The sequence below is a fragment of the Copadichromis virginalis genome, linkage group LG7 (assembly GCF_057382275.1).
Source record: "Copadichromis virginalis isolate Kocher_CV1m ecotype Utaka linkage group LG7, C_Virginalis_male_GT1.1, whole genome shotgun sequence".
In the NCBI taxonomy this organism is placed as follows: domain Eukaryota; kingdom Metazoa; phylum Chordata; class Actinopteri; order Cichliformes; family Cichlidae; genus Copadichromis; species Copadichromis virginalis.
This window is the reverse complement of record NC_140624.1, coordinates 41,490,541-41,513,772: the sequence shown is the minus strand read 5'-3', so window position 1 is coordinate 41,513,772 and position 23,232 is coordinate 41,490,541. Positions and strand designations below refer to the sequence as shown.

Genomic DNA, 23,232 nt, shown 5'->3' with positions numbered 1-23,232 from the left:
ACTATACTTATCATGCAGCTATCTTTCCATCCTGTCACATTCTCCCTCATATTGGCCGTTACTATACCCAGCTCCGTAACTACTGACCTCTTATCTCTTCTTTTTTGATCTTTTGTCTGTAGTCCTGCAGTTTTAATCTCCCTGCGTCCTTTTTAACTAGCGGAGCATCTGTTTCTTTTTTGCTTTTTTCTTACCCGAGCTGCTGAGCCTTAAGCCATTCAAGTCTTCAGTCAGTTTTTGTCCCCATTTCGGCAGCAGGGATTTTACTCTCCTTCAGTTTTTTTCTATAATTAGAAGGATGACTCTAACAGGGACATAGTGAGGAGGACAATATGTTCTGATGGGATTTCAAGCCTGTGAAAGATGGGGGTACTTGTCCATCTTAGGGCAAGGAATCGTTATCGCTGCACCATCTGCAAGCAAGCTGTAAATGATTATTTTGCTCATTTAAATTCAGGATGACCACGGTAGTCATTTTCTCCATCCTTGTTATGAGTTTCTTTTCTATACCACTGTTTCACAGTAATAATGGATTTTGCACTCGTTGCTGAAGGCTCAAGACCCAGAGGGCATTTAAAAAAAAAAGTTTTTTATATTCAATTTATTCCTACAAAACAATCTCAGCCTTATTTATTTTAAATATTTTCATTTAATAATTTATCCGGCCCCACGGTAACTTCACTGCCTGAGGCACTTTTTGCTTTCTTTCTATTGCATGCAAACAGTATACTTATACTTACAATGCAGGAACTACAAGAACATGCAGTCTTAATTACTTCATCATATTTCCACAAGGAGCAGATAATTGTGCTGATGCACCCAAATTAACAAAAATATGTTGTCCAGAATGAAAATATCTTATTAAAACCATTAAAAGTAAATCAGATCAAATTTATTTATTTAGTCAAAACTGACCGAAAACACCGACAAGGAAAACAATCAGAATTAGAAAAGAGAAAACAACGCAATGCTAACAGAACCCAAGAGACACGAGCGCTGGCACGTGCTGCTTCACCTGGCTAGCACCCAGCTAGCCTGCATCTATCTACAAAAGCTCCAGTCCTAGAACGGGGATTGCAATGCACCACTTGACACCGTTTTTAGCTCCACCGTTAACAGACTTGTCTTTGTCCTCATGTGCTCGAGGAGCAATTAGCACACAAAGCTTTTTTTGGCTATATTTCCACAGGAAAATAAATAAATAAATAAAACCCCCAAAGAAACTCTTGGCATTCACACACATTGAAAGAGCAAATTGCTACGTGAATAATCATTCGCACTATCTATGTTGTAAACAACCCAGGCTATTTTAGGGAATCCCTCAACTTGTCAATCCCAGCGGATTGAATGCTCCCCCCTCCCCCTCCACACACTTTGTTCATTTTCCCCCGCTCTCCATCAATCACCCTCTTCCTTCCTGTCACACTTCAGTCTGCTCAACACAGCTCTCAACCGCAAGCTAGCAACCCATGATACACACAAAAACCATCAAATCCGGTCTCCTCTCATCGGTGGGACATTCGATAACCGGTTTTCACACTTGCCATCAAAGCCAGTCGACGGTTATTATTTTTAGACTCAGGTGAAGTTGAGGTCTGTTCCTAAATTAGTCTTCTTTCTATTTCTGTTTCCCTCCACAGAGAGGAATAGGAGGTGGATTGTTGCATAATGTCCCCGCGCTGATGGTAATAGCACTTGATCTGGGTGAGTTTATATTTAAGCACGAAGTGACAGGATGAGATCTGAGAGGAATTCAGACAGACGGAACTTTAAATATGCTTGCAGGCTAAGCCATCAAAAGCTCCGGGTTCAGTTAAGGAACAGCTCTGCTTCAGAAAATAGATAAATGAAGGAAAACAGAGCGCTCTTAAAGAGTATATTATTTTTAAATATTTATGAGTGGCTCGATCGAAGCTTAGATATGAAAAGACGGGCTAAGTAAGGAAAGATAAGTGGTGTAAAGCGTCTCAAAAGCTCACTTTCAAGGGAATCAGAGCTCCACATAATCTAATTCACAATTCAGTCACACACACAAAAACATAACTATAATCCAAAAACAAAAATACCATGATGGTGTTTCTGGTGAAGCTACTTGAGCTGAGTAAAAAGCAGAACTTATCAACAATGACAGCCAAGCGTACGAAAAAAGTCAACAAGAAACGAGTGGATTTAATTAGCATTATGCTTCGAGATATAAATGAACTAAAAAGTGACAAACATGCAAGCACTGGCTCAAAGTTATGTGAAGACTGCCAACTGCTGGCAGCTTATGCTCTCTGAATTTTTATCCCAACCTTCTGAATTATTCTTTCTGGGTCACTGTGAGACTTCAGTGGATTTCAGCCCGAAACCATTTCAGCAATAAATGCTTTGGTCAATTTTCTGACACTTTTCCATTCCTTGGTTTTTGATAAGATTAGACAATATTGCATATTGATAGATATATACTGTAGTCATTTTGGTTGGAATTATAGAAATGAAGAAACAGAAGCTGGCGACACCACCTCTGCTGGATTGTGTGTAAAAGGTGAATTTGCATTTTTAAAATTCAGCGTACTATGAACAATGAAACAACTCTGGATGACTTGAATTCAATGTGAAAAGTCTGTCCCTGCCAGAGTAACATACATACAACATGCTCCCACTATATGTGATTATGATGCTCCCATTTTTATCCTATTCTAAACTCTCACATTATTTCATTAATTAAATGTCCTATTACCTCATTCATTGCTTATTTTTGTATTTCCCTTCAGGTACACAGTCACCAGCCACTTTTTTGGTATACCTGGTATACTGCTTTTAAAAATAATGTAATCAGCCAATCACATGGCAATAACTCCGTGCATTTAGACATGGTCAAGACAATCTGCTGAAGTTCAAACCGAGGACTGGAATGAGAAAGAAATGTGATTTAAGTGACTCTGAATGATACATGGTTGTTGGTGCCACACAGGTTGGTCTGAGCATGTCAGAAACTTCTGATCTACTGGAATTTTCCCAGACAACCATCTCTAGGTTTTTCAGAGAATGGTCTAAAAAAGAGAAATTACCCAGTGAGCAGCAGTTTTCTAGACCAATTTGCCTTGCTGATGTCAGAACAGCCAGACTACTTTCAGCTGATAGGAATGCAACAGTAACTCAGATAACCACTTGTTACAACCAAGGTATGCACATAACATCTCTGAATGCACATCACATTGTACCTTTAGGCTAATGGACTAAAGCAACAGCAGACCACACCAGGTGGCACCCCTGTCAGCTAAGAACAGGAAACTGAGGCATTTGCTAAGGCTCACCAAAACTGGACAACACATTAGAAGAAAAACATTGCCCAGTCTGATGAGTCTCCATTTCTGCTGCAACATTCGGATTCACAGTTTGGCATAAACAACTTAAGAAGAGGGATCCATTCTTCCTTGAATCAACAGTTCAGGCTGGTGCTGGTGGTGTAATGGTAAAGAGGATATTTTCTTGGCACCCATTAGTGCCAAATGATGCTGATTTGGGCCACCACAGCCTATCAGAGAATTCCATCAAATAACACACCATATCTGTTATTTTGGACATGACATATACTCAAATGGCCTACCCAGCCACCAGATTTCAATCCAATAATGTACCTTTGGGATGTGGTGTAAGGGGTGATTCATATTATGGACATGCAGCTGAGAAATCTGCAGCAACTCTGTAATGTTATCGTGCCAATATGGATCAAAATCTCTGAGGACTGTTTCCAGCAACTATACAATGACGAATTACATTAGCTCGGAAGAGAAATGAGGGTCTAAGAGGAACTAGTAATATGTACCTATAATAATAAATAAAGGCCGGTGAGTGTATATGCACTATGATCCACCTGTCTGTGAGGGTGGGGAGTAAAGATGTGGTTTTGAAGCTTGAACTAAATGGAAAACACAAACTAAAATAAGTTTGTTTTTCCAAAATAAGCTTCAAGAGAACTGTGATAAAAACTGTTGTGTGACAGTTTCCACTTTTTAACTTACATCACATATATGAAAGTGGAAACACTATTATTAGACCTGCTAATGTAACTATTCAGTTGCACACAGTAAACTGAAAAGTGAAAGTAGGCATATAGTAGGCAGACAATACATACCTGCTTATATTCTCCAATAATGGACCCGTTCTTCTTAATTTCTGATTCAGACTTATCGAGCTCTCGTCTGCACATCTCCTTCAGCTGTAGATAAAACACAGAGATACAGTTAGGCTGTTACACGGCAGAGGCCAAGGACAGAAGTGGTGCCCCAGAGACTGTGTGACTGCCATGAAATGTAAAGGAGACATGGAAAGGTATTGGCAGACACTAAGTTCAGGGCAATGTCATGGCCTCTATGCAACCTCTGCTCGAGCACATGAATCAGTCACAGTTACACAAACTCAACAACACCACAGACACTTGGAGGACCACGTGAAACATGCACAGGATCAGAGGGCAGCAGGGTCTGTGCTCTCCATCAAAGAGAATCTTTACTTGAACTTGAAAAAATAACCATCAAAGACTGACAACCTTTGATATCTGAGGGTTGACTATACAGGAATGCGGTTTTAAAGTAAATGAGATTCTGTATCTTTTTCTCTCTCACTGGAACAATTATTGCATTTCTGTAGCAACAGTATATAACTTGAAGTAATAATTTTCTGTATGACTTTATCAGTCTTTGATATTGTTGTGGAGAAATACACTCTTCTTTATAATGGTCCTTTAGTTCATTGAGGTTTGTGGGCATTCATTCGGCTCTCTTTAAAATGTTAAAATAGACTTTGACTGGGCCATTGCAACAAACTTGACTATTTTCTTTTCCATTCTGATGCAGATTTGCTGTTGTGCTTGGGATCATTATCCTGTTGTATGATCCAATCCAGCCAAACTGTAGTCTCACATTTGACTCTAAAATACTTTGGTATACAGACGACTTCATAGTCGACTTAACGAGTGCAAGGTACGCAGGTCCTGTAAATGTCAAAACAAACCCAAATCATCACGCCTCTGCCACTGTGCTTGACAGCTGGTATGAGGTGCTTGTGCGGATATGTTTGTATACAGCGTTTGGTTTTTGCCAAAGTGCCACTGTGCATTATAGCCAACTAGCTCCACTGTGCTCTCATCTGTCCAAAGGGTACTGGTCTAGAAATCTTGCGGTTTGTTCAGAGGCAACTTTGTAAATCTAATCGAACCTAAAGTCTAAGATGTACTTCTTGGGTTTCTGTAGTGTATTGGATCATTAAACAGTCTAATCTTGCTGGGACTTCCACTAATGGGAAATTGTCAAAACCTCAGCTTTTTTTTACAGAGATGGCTAGATTTGTAGATCATCAGTTAATCAAGTGCATTTGATTAGCAACACCTGGTTGCTAATTACTCTCTTAATTCCTATGGAATAGTATATTTTGTTTTTTACTGTATGTAGGTCATCAACATATTAATGTAGGTATCATTAATAATCGAATTGCTTGTAACACCTTCAGAATGTAGCAATAGCAAGCACCCATCCGTTTTCTTTCTTCCACTTACTGTATCTAACTTTGGGTTGTGACTGGGCTGGAGCCTATCCCAGCTGCCATACGCCGAAAGGCAAGGTACACCCTGAACAGGTCGCCTGTCTCTGACAGGACTAACAGAGAGACAGACAACCATACAAACTCACATCCACACCTCTGGCCAATTTAGAATCACCAATTAACGTAACCCTGTTCATGTTTTTGGAATGTAGGAGGAAGTCAGCATATCCGGAGAGAACCCACACAAACACAGGGAGAACATTAAACTCCACACATGAAGTCTCAAGCGAGCCAGTGGTTTTATTTTTCTTAAAATATTTCTGTAATTGAAAGTATGTGGAAATGTGTCTCATGCAGAGAAACTGGCTGAGAGGCAAATATACAGCCAGAAGAACATGTACAAAAAGATGGCTGTGCTTAACATTTCCCAAGTCTGATGTAAGGCTTCAGGTATGACAGGGGTATATTCATCACATAACGGCTGTTTTGTAAAGACTTGAAGGTCAGAAAAAAATCTGGTCTCATGCTCACTATGAGCTGTGCTTCTAGCTCAGGAAAGTATAAAATGCGGTCTTGTTTCAAAGACAAGCAGTTCCACACAGGCTGTCATACCCTGCAAACGACAGAGACAAACAGAACTTCACTGATTGAGAGTAAATCAGCCGATGCAATATTTCTTGTGAATCCTGGACCTGTCCACAATAAAAACTGCTCAGTCATAGCAGGTCACCTTAATATTTCGACTTCTGTTTCAGCAGTTGCTTCCTGTAACCCTGTGTTTCTTATGACATTTTGAGGAAAAACAAACACATTAGGCATCAGCAGGAAACTTTTTTCCCCTGGCTCCGTTTCACTCTAGATGAGAGCGCGTTACATGCTCTAACCTGTGCAGACTCTTCCTCCAGCCGCCTCTTCTCATCCTCCGACTCAATCAGCTTCTGTTTGGTCAGCAGCAACTCTTTATTTAGGGCGTCCGCTTTCTCCTCGGCCTGACACACACATGCACAGACACACAAAAGACACCATAACCCAGTGCTCAGTAGGTCAATGAAAGTCAGAGTCGCCCTACTTTCTTCTTAGTTTTCTCTCTCTTTTCAAGGAATTGGGGAAAAAAAGTTTCTGTTCAAAAACACTTGCGCTTTCATCTTTGCTATAACCTTTTTTAGATGTTCTACCAGAAGTGACAAATGACAGTTTAACAGCCCCACCCAATCATACACAAATATTCTTCTTTGGCTTACATTGTCAAGGTCTTTGCGCAGGGCTATCTTGCTGCTAACTAGTTCATGTGCCAAGTCATCATTTTCTTGCTCCAGACGCATGTTGGCCTCTTGCAAACGCCGATTCTCCCGCTAGATGGTGAATGTAAGAGGAAAAAAAAAGCAGTGTTTAGAAAGAAGAAAAGAGAAAAACAACCACAAATCAACACAAAAATGTTAAGAATGAAATAATCAAAACGTTTAAGACAGACGACACTGAACACGGAGAAGTGACGATCCACCAAAGAGGAAGGAAAGCGCTGAGATAGCTGAGCAAGGAAATGGAGTTAAGTTTGATTGTGCAAACATGTCTTACTGGTTCAGCAGTTTCCAGAGCGATGCGACAACACACATATGAAACCGAGAGTATAAAAGTTCACTCTGATCAGCTGAAAACGTAGCCGCAAAGTAAGAGATGTCTGTAATGTTTAACAAGACATAACCGGTTTGTACATCAATAACAGCAATCTACAGCTGTAGTGGGAATAAAGTCGGAGCACTTAGCACAAATTCTAACACCTCTCCTTCTATTTCTAGGTCAACGTTTCCATCTTTGTTAAAACATTTCATGTCTGTGTCACTTTTCTTCTTTTTAAGCCGTCTGATCCTGATCCATTTGCACATGGATTTACATATCCTTGTATTAAAGTGTGGACTACACAACTCCAGCTTTTATTATCACTACTATGACTCAAACTGGCGTGAACATTTGACTTTAGCGTAGAGCAGATGAATCCCTCTTACATGGCAAAAATAGAAACACCCCAAGATCAAAACACTTCTTTGGACACGAACAAAAAAAAAGAAGTGATGGATGATCTTGTAGTGCACAAAACCATCTTGTTACCCTTGAAATGACATAATGTATAGTTAAAGGCTTTTCTATGGCCTTGTAGTTTTTATTTGCTGAACAAGGACTGTCAAGGTCCACAAGAAATATAGATTTACTTTGTTCAGCTATGAATGTCAGAATATAGTCGCTGCTTTACCACTATATGGTAATCGTGGGGATGACACATAATTCATGAATACTGAAATGGTTAAACCAACCAACCACTAAAATAATAATGTTACTATGTAAAAAGACAGAAAACAATATAAAGAAAAGTTAAGCGAGATCTGTATCATCCTAATTCTAATAATATACGTTTTCTGAAGAACTCTAATCTGAACAGATATAATTTTTAAAAAATATTTTTACTGCTGAAAAGTTTTGTAAATTGTAAGTCATTTAGTAACCCACCACAAAGGCATGTTTAAATATCAACAAAAACATGACATTATGAGCTATAAAAGCATGGAACAATATTTCATAATGTATTTTTAAATAATATGCACCTACAGCACTATATGAGAGCATGCCATCTTTTTAATTTCACAGCAATAACATCTAATTTATATCTATAAAAGTTGAATTATATAGACCTAGTAACTAGCCAGCAATGAGCTGAGACTGCCATATAAGCAACATCTAACACCCCTACACTTTTAAAACTTTTCTCAGTGTTAAGCATATCATTTTGCCAACAGAACAAACAAGCCAAACAATACTGAAGCATGGGTATGTATAGGTACTTTATGCCACACCCCTTTTCCCCAGGGGGTCGCCATGGCAGATTTGTCCAGGCCAGTCTATTAAACACTACACCAAGCAATGAATGCACAGAGCCAAAAGAAATAACGGTTCTGTGTATTTGGTAGTGGAGAAAGATCAAAACATTCTGGGGAAAGATTAGAGTGACACGTGAGAAGAACCAACATTAACAAAAATGATACAACATTTTTTGTTTTGTTTTTTTAAATGCCCTGCCCAGCAGATAAACAACAGACATAAGAGGAGGAGGAAGAGGAAGTCCAACAGAATAACGGTTTGTTATGAACCATGCAGTTTTTGTTCTGCCGTATTTTTATTGTTATTTTAAGTGATGCGCTGTGCCAGACATTTTGTTCCTGGAAAAGGAAGGATGAGACTGCTTTATGCTAAATAGGAGGAGCATATCATTCTTGTTTTGGCTGGTTTCTTTTTCCTTTTGCCATTAGTTTTTTAAAGAAAAATATACTCATCATTTAACCTTCCTGTATTGAACATATCGAGACAAGAAAGGGGACTGAAATATTTTGTTAGAAAAACCACGTACCTCATATCTCTCGATGGGGGCCTCCTGTTGCTCTTGCTGCTCCCGTATGGTGTGGTACTCCTTTTCATATTTCTTCAGTTTCTTCTGGCTGATCTGTTGAGCAGAAAGAGTAAAACAACAAATGATGAAGAAAGGAAATACAACTAGCTTACTAAGTTTGGTTTAATGTGACGGCCAGTGGAGAGGTTTTCAAGTCTTTTGCAAACAAAGACAGAAGACTTTTAATCTTTGCTCGACTGCAGCTTTATTTATTCATGCATTTGAATAACATGTAACAACACACGGGGTGGTATTATTGGCCAATTTGCTACTGTTTGTAACATCTAATCTTACCAGTACCAATTTATAATGAGATGTGTGGATTTTCAATGCCCTTAGTTAAGGGTTCACAATCAATGCACTACAGTGTTTGCATACTTTGACTATATACTTTTCCCCATGTTGAAATCTCAACATTCATTACCTAATGATGTAGCATGACCTTCATGCTGTTCCGATTCATGTGTCTTTATGCATTCTCTCAGTGTGTTTGGTTGCACGTTCTCCTCCACAAAGTACAGAAGGTCATTCAGGGCAGCAGGTCTCTAATGCATCCATCCTTTTATTGTCTTTTTTCTCACATCTACGGCAAAACTTTGGTTCTCCAACAGCTCATAATTAAATTGCCAATGAAGTACAGAGAGTATCCACAAACCTCCCGAGTCCAAAGTTTTTTATAAACAGAGAATATTTTTCCACTTTGAAAGGTTTCAATCAACTGCAACTACTAATACTGTATGTAGGTGCACAAACATATCTGCACACGCATGCTCATGTGTAGTAGCTCAAAAACAGAACTATAAGGTATGAACACAAGCTAAAACTTTGACGCGCCAAACTTTTTTTTAAAAGTGTCCAAGAAAGAAATTCAAACTTTTATGGTTTTATTTAAATTTCTGGGGTAATTTGCATATATTAGCATTAGAAGTCATAAGGCTGGCAGATGAGAAGAGGAGGTTGGTGCAACAAAAGCACACTGAGACAACATAAATGACCTGGTTTGACCCTGAGATTATGTCTTGAATACAGTTTGTGAGCTGAATGCACAACACAAGTACTTCTCTCATACTGACTTTAAAAATCTAATAATGATAATGACCTCTCACTGCAGTTAAGTAAATAGTTTGCAGACTCCCAACCTGGAAAGATACTCAGCACTGCTTTAACACTGCTGTGAATATGATGTAAAGTTGATAAGATATATATCAGATAATATAATTTAGATGATACAAATGGCCTTGTTTAGGTTTTGTATCTCTTATAGTTCAATGACTTAGGAAGCAGGATGTTGAATTTTTATATATATGTTCATTTTCCAATAATGTTGGTTATTTTAAAAATATGAATTAGGGTACATTAAGAAACTAAAAAAGGGGAAGGGAATAAATTTGACATTCAACGAAGAAAGTTATGAAAGTTGAACTATGAGAATAAATTTGGAGACATTTTTTATAATTAATTTCAAGATTCCGTTTAAAAAAAAAAAAGAAATACCAAAGTCACAGATGACCTCAGCCCGGGCTCAGATTTAAAGGAAGAAACAAAGCTGGGAAAACTTTGGACTTCCAAGGTTAAAGTCATACATTAAAAGAATAACTCTGAGTTTATGAGAAACACCTCAGAATAAAAGCCTGCTGTAAAAAAAATAAATAAAAAAATAAAAACTTTCAAGATTCCAGTCACCTTGAAGGAAGCGACCTAATTGTTGCTACTTTGACTTCCCGAAATGAAATTAATACATTTAAAAAAAAAAGGGGTGTACCTGGAAAAAGATCACATAAAGTCAAATCTGAGATAAAGCTTCCAACACAGCTGCAACCCAGAACAATTTGTAGTCCAGTCAGCCAGTATCTTCAGTCGTTTCAGGTTAGTTACTGATACAGCCAGTCATCACCCCACATTGCTATCCAAGCTTCAAATTACTCTGCCTTGACTGAGATTTAATTCCCAGTGAAGTCATTACAGTAGTCAGTGACCTCAAATGAATTCTTGGAATTATTTTCTCTTGCCAGATAACATACTTGCTACGGGGAATCCCTAAAGAAAAAAAGCAGCACAGATAAGTGTAATACTCAAAGACAGCATATAGAAGAAGTCAAATAAGCCAAAAGGAGTATAAGCTAGAAAATCTGTGTTTTTCTGGTGGTTATGATTTAAATTCAAAAGCGATACCTCCGATTTATTTCCAGCAGATATTTCTTTGCTGAAGATCATTACATGATCTGCCTGCTGCCCAGCTGTCTAACTGCGAACCAAAAACTTCAAATCTCTCGGTCTGCTGGCTCCTTTACAGAGTCTGTGCAAATAAATATCTCTGCCCAAAGCTACCTTCAAAGTCAGGTCCCTTAACCTAGGCCAGACAGTTCAAAACGGGTCAGGACATAGGTGCGAGTGCGCCTGTTTGAGATACTGAAAAAGACACGTGTGTTTGATTTATCTGTTAAGGTTGGTGTAAAGCACGGCAGTGACCCCTAGTGGTATTTGAGAAATACTGCTTGAAAAAATCTTTTACTTTTGTGCATAATGATCTGCAAATGATCAACTAATGATCATATATCACATATTTGGTACCATATATTTTGTTTAATAATTTACTGTTCAGTTGGGTTTGAGGCTTTCTGAATATTTTAAGAAAATCATCTGTTTATTCTTATTTATACAAAATATGACAATAAGACACAAGTCTACTATCTTTAAGAAAAAGCCAGGTTGAGCAGGTATAAGTACTACATGCTCTGCTTTAAACTAACCTTCATGCTACAGGCCAGCTCCATCAGTTTCTTTGCGTTTTCCTCGGAGCGGTACCTCTTCGGAACAGGGACGCGAAAGAATTTGAGAGCACCCTCGAAGTCTGTTTGGATTAGATCATCTTTCGATGTCTGGGGAAAAGCAGATAAAAGGTAAATTAGACATAAATTTACATTACTCAAGCCTAAACAGCCTGTCAAGGAAAGACTCATTTCCTTTTTTGTTAAATGAAGAAACAATTCTTAAGGCAACATCCTGGGTTTGGTTAGGAACACGTGAGCACTAAGATAAAGACTGTGTTTGTGGCCAAGTCTATAAATCTATGGTAAAATAAAAGTTGTTCCACAGATTTATTTTATTTTGCCTGTTTATTTTATGGATGGAACTGTGTTCTTCAAGCACAACGTCCCCTTAAAAAAAAGCACGTGCACTGCTTTTAGCACAGAACAGAGGGGTGAGGCTGCACATGTCTCACATGCATAAACCTTTTAGAATTTGAGGTTCTGTTGGCACAACCTCTCCATTTCTGTTTCCACTCAAATCTTCTGGCCATCTTTGAATGCTCATTGGTTTGATGCTACAGTCACACTAAAGAAGACGGCGGTTGGAGCAGCACGACCAAATTTATTGCAATAAACTTGATCGTGATCTCATTGACTTTTCAATGGTCACGTCGAAGACGGGGACCAGGTCAGTAAACCACTTGCAGTCAGCTGCTATGCTGAAAGCAACTTTTGTGTTTTAAAAATTAGACTGAACTTATTTGCAAACCTTCACCAATCTGCTTGAGTGACTGCAGTCTCAGGCTGCCTCCTGCCAGTCGACCTGCATAAATACCTTACCCAGATGTTAAGGGTGTTGCCAACAACACAATTGCAATCTACACACAATCATCAACCAATTTCCCCTCATCACAAGGAGGTTGCTGTCCCATTTTCACTTTGGTGTGGCTGAACAATAAAATAATTCGTTTTTTGTCTGGGCTTTCTTACCTTTAAAAGTGCCAAGGCCACATTGAAGATTACACTAATGCCCTGAGGGGAGAAAAAAACAAAATGAATTGATTAATTACTGTTGCTTAAAGTTTTAATGAAAAAAGCGACTGACAAAAATCACACATAAACGTTGTCATATGCTTATTCTTGAAAAAATAAAACATCTAAAGTGCTTTCATAATAAAACCCCATATTTAAGTGGTGTGCTTGTTTCTAGGGATATACTTTTACTAAGTATGTGGATAAGCACAGCGGCTGCTCCTTTTCTTCCCAGATGATTTGTTAAAGCGGTCTGACTTAATGGGGTAACTTCATATCTCTCCACAGGATCTGAAGACAGCTGCTCAGCTTGGACCGCTACACCGGAAGGTCAGACTTTACCCTGGTCTGAGTTATTGTGTGATCTGAAACAAGTCTCCCTGGGTCTGGTCATAAATTCCTAAATCTTGAACCACATCCCAAGTCCTGCTGCTTTCTTCCACCATCACTGGACTGACATCATTCAGCAGATTAATGAGACGAGGGTTTTCCTATATTCAGAGTTTCAATTCCCAGGGTAAAAAAAAAAAAAGATATCTATGGTACCTACGGTGCTGTGAAAAAGTTGTTGCGCCCTTCCTGATTTACTACAGTTTTTTATATTTGTCACACTTACATGTTTCAGAGCATTAAACAAAGTTTAATATCACACAAAGATAACCCAAATAAATTGTGTTTTTAAACAATGATTTCACTGATTAAGGAAGAAAACTTATCCAAACTTATCCAAACTTACCTGGTTCTGTGTGAAAAGCAATTGCCCATCTTGTTAAATCATGACTTAACTGTGATTAACCTAATTTTTGGAAAGCTGAGTTCAGTTTAAGTAAACAATATATTTGCATAATGACTGAAACTAGCAGATCATTCTTCACATGAATGATCAAGAAGCTGACCTCAGCTGAAAGTGAAGAAGTCACTTGGATGAGTGACGAAACATTTCTTCCACTAAAAACGCTACATCCAGATGAATCGAATCAACTTTTTGGGATTTCCTTACCTGGATGATTGAGCATCCATCAAGACATCTTTGTCTAATATCTGAATTTGATGATCTGAAACATTTTAGTGTGACAAGAGAAGAAAAATAAGGAAATCGGGAAGGGGAAAACCCTTTTTCACACCACTGTATAAAATTTATTTCAGAATCCGAGGCGATTTCCTTCTTGAGTTATCAATTCAAACAATTTTCAGAAGACTGGACCTCTGACCTTGAGCTGAAGGTTTAGGTCACAGAGATTCAAACTCCTTCAATATTTTTTGTAGACACACCTATGGTATGAATTTAAAACTCCTATGTCGCTTCATTCTCGAGTTACCCCACTCACAAACTTGGATCTCCATGTCACATCATGTCACCTGCCGGATTGGCAGGGTAACCACAACACCCCATCAGCCTTTAACAGCTGAGGGCATTTCTATGCCATGAGTTAATAAGTCATTACCTCTGTCGATTGAAGTCACTGAGGTTTGTGTTTAGATTACGAACCTCGCACAGCAGCAGGTCGATTATATGGAAGACCATGTAGAGGGGGAACTTGGCTGTGAAGAGAGTGAGGAACCACTGTGAGGCGTACATGTGAGCCTCCAGGCCCACATTCAGGAAATGGTTGTACAGGTCTGGTATATATTCCTGGAACAGACACGTTGAAAGCAAGAAAAGCAATAAAGACACAAAAGGACATGGGGTTAGAGAAGCAGATTGAAGAATGTGGAGGAGGAGAAAAGGAAGATGTAATAAAAAAAAAAGATAGCAAATGGGGGGGAAAGGAAGGAGAGCAGCTAGAAATCACTTCAATTCTACTTAAATACTAAGTAATACACCTTGCTGGTCTTATGTATTACATTATATAATATAATAGTATATATCAGTGTACAGGTGCGCAGAGCATTCAGTTATACAAGTTTATATCATACAAACCTGCATAAGTCTCTCAAGCTGAAAGAACTTGCAATGAAGATCTTCAAAGTTTTGCTTGAAAAGATCCCTGAGCCCATAATCAAACATGATCTTCACCAGGACACTGAATGCTTGCTCCTCTGGCATCTAAAGAAAACCAAGAGATTTACTTATTAGTGCCTTAAGTCAGTTCAGTCATGCTGAAAACAAGGGTTTCACATGAAGTTAACTGCAAAGTGCCCCAAGAAATTCTAAAATGTCACTTTAAAAAATCCTCTGGTCAGATGCTTTATAAAAAATGGCCATTGTTTCTACACTAGGTGGCACTGTTGGCATTTCTCCGGACCACAGAGGAGTTTTAAAACAAGCTACAGGTTTCAGATGATCACTGTGACCATATTGTACACACAAAAAAAAAAAATAATAAACCCCCAACATTAAAGCCTTATGACTATGCAGAGTTCTGCGGTTAAAACCTTTGCTAGAGACACATGCGTGGGGGTTACTGCAACATATACTCCTGAACACAACAACAAGATTAGGAAGTTGGTCTGGACTCCAAACACCTTAGATCCCAATGAGCAATTGTAGGATATGCTTGGTCCCAGTCAACACAGCCCATCCCAAGAGGGGACCTGTTTATTCCCCAGAGAGTCTGAGCTGTTTTGGCAGTGCAAAGGGAGAACTACTCAATATTAGGCAGGTGGTTTAATGTTGCCGTCTACATTACATAAACAAATAAAACCTCTAAAATTTCCTTTTATAGGTACTTATTGACCAAGTTCTGAGAGACATTAAACATAGGATGGAGGATGTAATAAATTAAGCCAATCCTCCAGTGTTTCTGAAAGCTGGAAGGGTATCGATGTCAAAGGAAATAAAACAGCCCCGCTCAGCTATGACACTATATTTGAAATACTTTTTTTTTTTCCCTGGACATGCTGGTATGTAAACTCACGTGCAACAGCAGCACTGCAGCCAAGAAGGACTGTCCCTGGCAGTACCCGATCTCCTCATCGTAAACAGAATAAGCCTAAAAAAAAGAATGCAGACAGAAAGAAAGGTAACAAACTAGTGTCACGATAAATAATAATAATTTAAAAAAAGAAATAAAGAAATTAATGTATTTGTATAGTATAGCATACATTTTTTTCTAAAGATTTGGGAAGTTACACCAAGGCTGCAAAGCAATGTGTAAATACTGATCTTGTGCTGCATTTAATTGATGGTGAGAACGTAATTAGTATACCATATATCTACATTTACAAGAAACATTAAACAAAACACATCAACAGAACAGGCAGTGACCGCCCACAATTACAGTAAGCCAAACAAAATGAAACAAATATCTTATTTTTTCACCCTTAAATTATAATGAGTATGAGCTGTGTGGCAGTATAATAATGAAGAAAGACTGAATAGGACCTAAAGAAATCAAGTCTAACTGGATAGATTCAGAAACAAACAGAAAAGCAAGAAAAAAGGGGTCTGAAGGAAATGTTGGTACAAATGTTATGTATTAAATTGCTTTGGGAGCTAGGGAGAGAATCAGGCGAAAGGGCTGTAGTGGCCTACTGAGCTACAAACACAAATTATGAGCATGAATCAAACGGACAAAGTGTGGATCAATCCATACATGCAGGAGAGGGAGGGCCCGCTGAATTATTTAAACACACCTGAGGAGGTGGTTGTCTGGGAAGAGATGGATGTCCTCACCTGAGTTATACATAATAAATGACATGAAACTAAAAACTGAACGCACTGCAGTCGGGACATTCGTGACGAATTATGGAGGTATAGCTTCAGATGTATGTATGCATATTATTGACGCACGTGCTCGTTTTCATGAGAAAGAGAGCACAGATGCTCGATGATCAAAACGCCAACGTTTTGAATCAAACGCGCACACCAAACTACGCGTTCGATTTAAAAAAAACTTGTTTTGCTTTTCACTCTTATGAACTCACTGAACCACCCAGTAACCCGGTGAGAAAGTAAATTAATGAGCGGTTGATTTTAGCGTTGGCACCTTCAACTACTGCTCTACAGACCTACTGTGGAGCCAGTCATTTACATAGTAATTATATCGTATTCCAGAGAAATGTGATTCAATTTCACATGGAGATTATTTTTATTTCTGACAGGTTTCATCAAGAACGACGGCTGCAAGCTAACCAACTGCTTGTTTTTCACCTGTAATTACATGCAGTTTTATAAAAAAACAACTTCATGAGTGGGTGTGAGTTTACAAATCTATGTCAGGACACAAGCTGTCTATTACAGCTATTTATACTTCTTAATATTTAAAAGATTTATTAAATATTATGTGAATTTCAGTTTTGATTCAATTCCATTTAGTATGAAATTGAAATAGTGAGCCAAACCACAACAACAGGTGTGTCAAGGTGATTTATACCTTAGGTAAAGAACCTACAGTGTTAGAAAGACTACCCCAAAAATCAGACAATCCACAAAGAGCAGCACTAGGACTAGAAAAAATCCATTTTAACAGGAAGAAACCTCCAGACGAGCATGGAGGGTCAGCTATCTGCTTCGAGTGGTTGCAGGTGAGGGGAAAGAGGAAAGAAGGAAGAGTTTATAGGGAGACGGGACAAAACAATCTATGGGAGGGAGAAAACAAAATTTAATGACCTGCAGTAGTGGTGCATAAACATCTGGCAGTGAAGTGAGTTGGGTGGGAAAGGAAAAAACTTCATGCATGCAAAGACCACAAAATGCTGCCTTTTATAAGCAGAAAAGTAAACTAGCAGTGCACATTAAAGGTACACTGTGAAAAATATCACTGCTAGACATCAGTAGATTGCAGATTGGCCGCCATTCATGAAGTAAGTACAGAATGTCAGTCCTCCATTTATCTCAGCTGGAGTCCACGTCTATTCACACTGTAGGAGGCTGTAAAACTTTGTGAAAGGAGTCTGATACGAGTCGACGAGTCAGTGAAACTCACTTCTGTCTCATACTGAGGTGAGTTGTCGGTAAGTGTTGCTGTTTTGGTCACTGTTAGCCGGCGTTATTGAAACTGTCTTTGAAGCGGATCTGACATTCTGACACTCACGATGTGAGACTGTAATAAACAGGGACGGTCGCATGTCTAATCTGCTGACAATATCAGGAAAAAAACAAGCATGTTTATGCACATTTTCATGTGTTCAGAGCATGAGGCTTGAGGTGAGGAGGAAGAGGATGAGGTGGAAATGAGGGAGCAGAGAGAGAAGAAATGGATGAGGCAGACATAATAAGAATGGGATAATTAAAATATCCATGTATAAATAAAGTTTAAAATACCTATTTGTGATCTTTAAATTAAAAGTAATTTATGAGGCGTACTACATATGCCGCCGGCCTCTAGCTTGAAACATAAAAAATAATTAGGCGGAACAGCGACGCCCATCTCAGCTCAGATGGTGGCGCAACATGGCAAACATGGCAGCCCCTGCTCCTATGTAGTTTAAATGGATTAATTCCCAATTTATGACAATGCACTGATTATTGGAAGATATAATTATACACTAATCAATGTCTATTTATGAGTACGATGTTCTTTTTTCTATTGAATAAACTAAAAAAAATGACTCATTGTAATCTTTAAATGCAAACATATCAGATTATCCTGGAGTGCCTCTTGAAAACCTTTAAACTGCTCACTAATAGTAAAGCTTAACATTTATAATAAGTGGGAGCGTCATTTTAATCATCTCTGCTTAAGCCACTGGCCCAATATCCTTGAAGAGCACTGCGAAGTATTACTACTATTGTTCTTGACCCAGTTTATCACTCCCTGTTATTTCTTCATTATGTGTATTTTAAGCTGTAAATTTACACGCAGCAGAAGTTAATGTGGGGGAGAGTGGGGAAAAGAGTGCTGCTGACTTGTTTCTGCAGTTCTGCTACCAAATGGTTTACACCTCATTTGGCATACAGCTGTTGCAGTAGCTTTGTGCACTGTGTGAATCCATTTTAATGACTGCCTGGATAATGCCCTCTGCTGACTTCAGAGGAAAAATTAACCTCCTCCTTGTGTGTTAAGTGTCTCACCTTGCAGATCTTATAGAGGGAGTCTTGTCCATCTCCTCCAGTGTCTTTGAAGTAGTCGTGAGCTGGAAATGTCCGGTTAATGTCCCTGGTGATGGCGCTGTCCTGAGGGGACTCCTAAAAGTGAAAAGAGAAGAGAGAGAGAGAGGTTAAAGTGGATTGAAAGGAGGTGAAGAGGCAGAGGCAGGGTGAAATTCAGTAACTAAAACATTCAAAGCCATTTTTATTATTCGGTCTCTGCAAAAAGAGAAAAATCAATCCGCAGAGACCCAGCAGTGGTCAGTGCTGTAGAGTATTTGCTGGCCTCACACATTGCTGAGATTTACAGTATGGGGCAGGAATAAAAAGTGGTAGGACAGAGTGTTCCCTTCCACCGTACAGATTGTCCACAGCTCAGTGCCTTTTTATTTGTCTGTATCTGCCCACCCCACTTTGACTCTAATAATGACCACTTCTTCTTATACGTAATATAAGCATTAGTTTCTGATGGTATAGTACGTATGCAAACAACAGGCACATAACACAAAACAGATATTGTTATTTACTTGGTAAAACATGTTCAGTGAAACAAATAATATACTAACAGCTTTGCTTTTACCAAAAGTGGAAACTAAATGGTAATTTAATTTGTGTAATGTTGTATGTAAGATTCAATTCTTGGTTTGGTGACCTACTTGATGTCAACTAGATGGTCATTTGGGAAGAAAATAAACTGAGACTGAAATACTTTACAGCAACTATAAACTGAATTTAGCAACTGCATCAGGTTTAAGACATATTGTCTTTAGAGAGGGATAGATGGATGGCTTAAGCAGTTATTATCCAGACTGCTGTGTGCTCTTAAGGTTTTGCTATTGCACGCTTTTTTTTTTCTGTAAAATTGAAAGTACATGCCATCAAGGTTAATTATTTGCGCTACTGTAACACAATACAGTTCTATTTGGTCCCAACATCAATATTTTAGACAAATTCACATTTCTTTTCAAACTAATGACCCAATTTTGCTACTTGCACTTAATAATAATAATAATAATAATAATAATAATAATAATAATAATAATAATTATTATTATTATTATTATTATTATTATAGTAGTAATAACTTTCATAGCAAGTTTATATAACCGGTAAGATATTTCACTAGATGAAAATGCAAGGGAGAACAAGAAGATTCAAAAAATCATCTTCTTGGGAGTACACAAATGTTCCAAATCCATCTAGCAGCCCTGGTATATTTCAGTGTAGACCAACTAACTGACTTGGGCCATGCAGCAGGACAATGCAATGGCATGGCCGACTCAAAGGGCAGACCTCAACCCGACTGAAATACTGTGGACCTTTAGAGAGCTCAACATAAACAAATGCCCGCAAACCTCAATGAAGTAAAGCAATGTTGTAAAAAAGAGTGGGCCAAAGCTTCTCCACAACAATGTAAAAGCCTGATAAAGTCATAAAGAAAACTATTACTTCAAGTTATTGCTGTTAAAGGTGGTCCTACAAGCGACTAAATCCTTAAATGTGCTTAGTTTTTCACAGAACCGCATGGCTGTATGTGTGGAGATTGCACACAGTACATATACAAGCCTGGGGAAACGTATTTCTTTGGCATATCACTCCACAGAGTGGATATACTACACACACATAGATCAGTGAATAATATAATCTAAACTAGCCGTGCTTTGCAAAGATTAATCACCACTTAATTCATTATTCATCACAAGTGAATTTCAGAGACACGGCCTCTAAATAAAAAATCTTACTCTGTAACTCCCCATTTGTATACAACAAATCAAACCCACTTTTAAACATAGCTTTATGTAGCATTTGTGGGTAAAATAAGTATAAATTTGGGACTATGTATTGGGTGATGTTCACTGAACTTTGTAATCTGGTGCCGGGATCATTCTCTCAAGCAAAATGAGGGCGTTGGCGCGACAACAGAGGGAAACACTTTCAGTCATCGGTGTAAACCTATAATGTCTCAGCCAAAAATGTTAAATTAACTTTTTTTTTTTTTTTTTTTTAATTGTAAGACTCATTTCATACATGTAGGAAAATGTTTCCATTACATGCTGGAAATTCATAAATTACACCTAGAGTTATTTGCTTGTATGTTTTTTTAACCATTGCTGAAGAGCACTTTAGCATAACTAAACCTTTATTAATCCCTACAGGGGATCAAATTCTGTCCGAGAAAACAATCCTGCAAACCCATCCTCAAAGTAGATGTAAACTTAAAAGAGAACCCTTCATTTAAATCGTCAGTGTTTTCAAACCACTCGTGCTCCCTTTGTAGCTAATTATACCTTTTTGGTCACTCTGTTACTGTACCCATCAAGTCCCTCCTTTTTCCGAGGTTTCTGTTCCAACTTCCACAAAGGAAGAGAGTGTAACAAAAATAATGCAAGTATGAGAAGAAATGCAGGAAGAAAGGGATATTTAAACAAAGCAAGCTAATGGGGATAAGAGACCAACAACAGTGGTCCACTCCACGACTAACACCACACCCTAAAAAACACTGAGTGTGTATACATGTATGGTATTGTGTGAATTGTAGACCTTGGGAATATGGGATGAAGACTTTATGTTCTGTTCTGCCTTCAAACGACTGTTTTAGAGTAAATAATTGACTTTAAGGTTGAGGTTAAATGAGGTTATGTTGTGATAAAGGTTGGTGTAAGGCTCAGGCAGTTAGCTGTGACAGTTAAGAACAAGGGGAAGGTGTTAAGTCAGTGAGTGAAAGTGATTTAACTAGATGAAATTCAGAGTAATTTTGGTGACTATAGAGTTGGTTTTTTGGTTGTCACAGAGCTGGAGCTCTGAATTACACTGTAGCTCTCGTTCAATCGGACATACACAATAACAAATCTAATTATCTGAGATTAGTCATGTTCACTTTTAAACACGGTCACCTTGCTAGCAGCAAGTTGGATCCCCATTTTACTTTTCCACGGCATAGCTTCAACCAGCTGCTAGAAATATTCCTCACAACTTTTGGTCCACATTGACATGACAGCATCACACAGTTGCTACAGATTTGTCAGCTGCACATCCAAAAGTCCTCTATTGGGTTGAAATCGGGTGGCCTGGTACAGAACAGTGAACTCTTTGGCACCAGTTTGGGATGATTTGAGCTTGTGACATGATGCACTATCCTGAGGGAGAAGGCTATAAAAAGCTGGGCACACTGTGGTCATAAAGGGATAGACAAGGTCAGCAACACCACTAAGGGTCCCAAATTATGTCAAGAAAGTCTTCTTTGGTTCAGGCACCTGAACCATGGATCCATGCTTTCATGTTGTTTATGGCAAATTCTTGATGTCACAGCACAAATCAAAACTCATTAAAAAAGGCGATCCTGTGTGAAATTAAGCTACAGTTTTCTGTTCTTAGCTGAGTCCCACCTGGTGTGGTCATCTGCTGCTTTAGTCCTCTGCTTCAAGTTTCGATGTGCTGTGCCCTCAGAGACGCTCTTCTGGGATCAATAAAGCATTTCCCCCCCAGACAGCTGCTGCTCACTGGATATTTTCTCTTTTTCTGACCATTCACTGTAAACCCTTGAGAGGGTTGGGTTGTGTGGGAAAATCCAAGCGGATCAACAAGACTCAGACCAGCCTGTCTGGCACCAACAACCATGCCACATTCAAAGTCGCTTAAATCACTTCTGTTCCCCATTCCAGAGCTCGGGTTGAACTTCAGCAGGTCATTTTGACCATATTTGCAAACCTGAATGCACTGAATTGCTGCCATGTGACTTGCCAATTTGATATTTGTATTAACAAGGACAAGAAGAACAAGAATACCTAATAAAGTATATCTTCTAAACTTGGCAGGACCTCACCATAAAGTGCATCAGTAAAATCCAAAGTGATTGAGACATTTAGCCTCAAGGGTACTAAAAACTTGTGTCCCAGAAATCTATTTATTCAAAGAGAAAACCATTGCATCCAATGTGGCACATCCCACAGAGCTATAGTCTCTCTGTGAAAGATAACCATCCATGTTTATACAAGCACCACTTAGCCATACTTATCGTAAGTGTTTAGAGCATGCACAAAGACTTCTGACATAATGGCCAATTAGCTTCCTCCCTATCTGTCAGCTCAGTTAAAGAAAAGTTCAGAATTAGAGTAGCACGAGAGAGGAAGAAAATGCATTTAGTATCTCAACATAATGTACGGAAGCATGAGAGGAAGTGAGAAAAAGAAACACAGAGAAGCAGAAAGAGAGAAAACATGAAAGATAAAATACATCTGGAGCTAACTGGAAAATTATCAATGGAATTAGAGTACGAACAGAAAACAAACAAAAACAAGACCAAAAAAAAGATCTCAGAAAAAATTATATTGATTCATGTCAGAGCCTGACTAATATGGAACCAATATCACTACCAATTACCAATATTTGATGATTAAAAAAAAAACACTTTCTGCTCTTCTGATTCATCAGCTGATATTTTTCTATAATTTGATATATTTAGTTTTATGTTTACTTGTTCACGTGTTACCTGACTCTCCTTCATTCTGCTGCTTTTT

At 38.5% G+C, this 23,232-nt stretch overlaps 1 protein-coding gene and 1 long non-coding RNA gene across 3 annotated transcripts in view; both read right to left on the bottom strand.

The window, feature by feature from the left end:
* Nucleotides 1-23,232, bottom strand: part of rabgap1 (RAB GTPase activating protein 1) — a 75,257-nt gene that overhangs the window by 5,935 nt on the left and 46,090 nt on the right. For both annotated transcript variants that reach the window (XM_085463407.1, XM_085463408.1), the window contains 10 exons: nucleotides 18,701-18,814; nucleotides 15,603-15,677; nucleotides 14,666-14,791; nucleotides 14,234-14,377; nucleotides 12,703-12,744; nucleotides 11,713-11,841; nucleotides 8,924-9,016; nucleotides 6,768-6,878; nucleotides 6,411-6,515; nucleotides 4,121-4,204 (listed from right to left, as the gene is read on the bottom strand). In XM_085463407.1, the coding sequence (XP_085319533.1) occupies nucleotides 4,121-4,204; nucleotides 6,411-6,515; nucleotides 6,768-6,878; nucleotides 8,924-9,016; nucleotides 11,713-11,841; nucleotides 12,703-12,744; nucleotides 14,234-14,377; nucleotides 14,666-14,791; nucleotides 15,603-15,677; nucleotides 18,701-18,814 (1,023 nt within the window). The remainder of the gene's footprint in view (nucleotides 1-4,120; nucleotides 4,205-6,410; nucleotides 6,516-6,767; nucleotides 6,879-8,923; nucleotides 9,017-11,712; nucleotides 11,842-12,702; nucleotides 12,745-14,233; nucleotides 14,378-14,665; nucleotides 14,792-15,602; nucleotides 15,678-18,700; nucleotides 18,815-23,232) is intronic.
* LOC146705656 (uncharacterized) lies at nucleotides 5,809-6,402 on the bottom strand. The gene is made up of 2 exons (XR_014921390.1): nucleotides 6,257-6,402; nucleotides 5,809-6,139 (listed from the first exon to the last, which is right to left on the bottom strand). It is a non-coding gene; the product is annotated as an uncharacterized LOC146705656 (long non-coding RNA).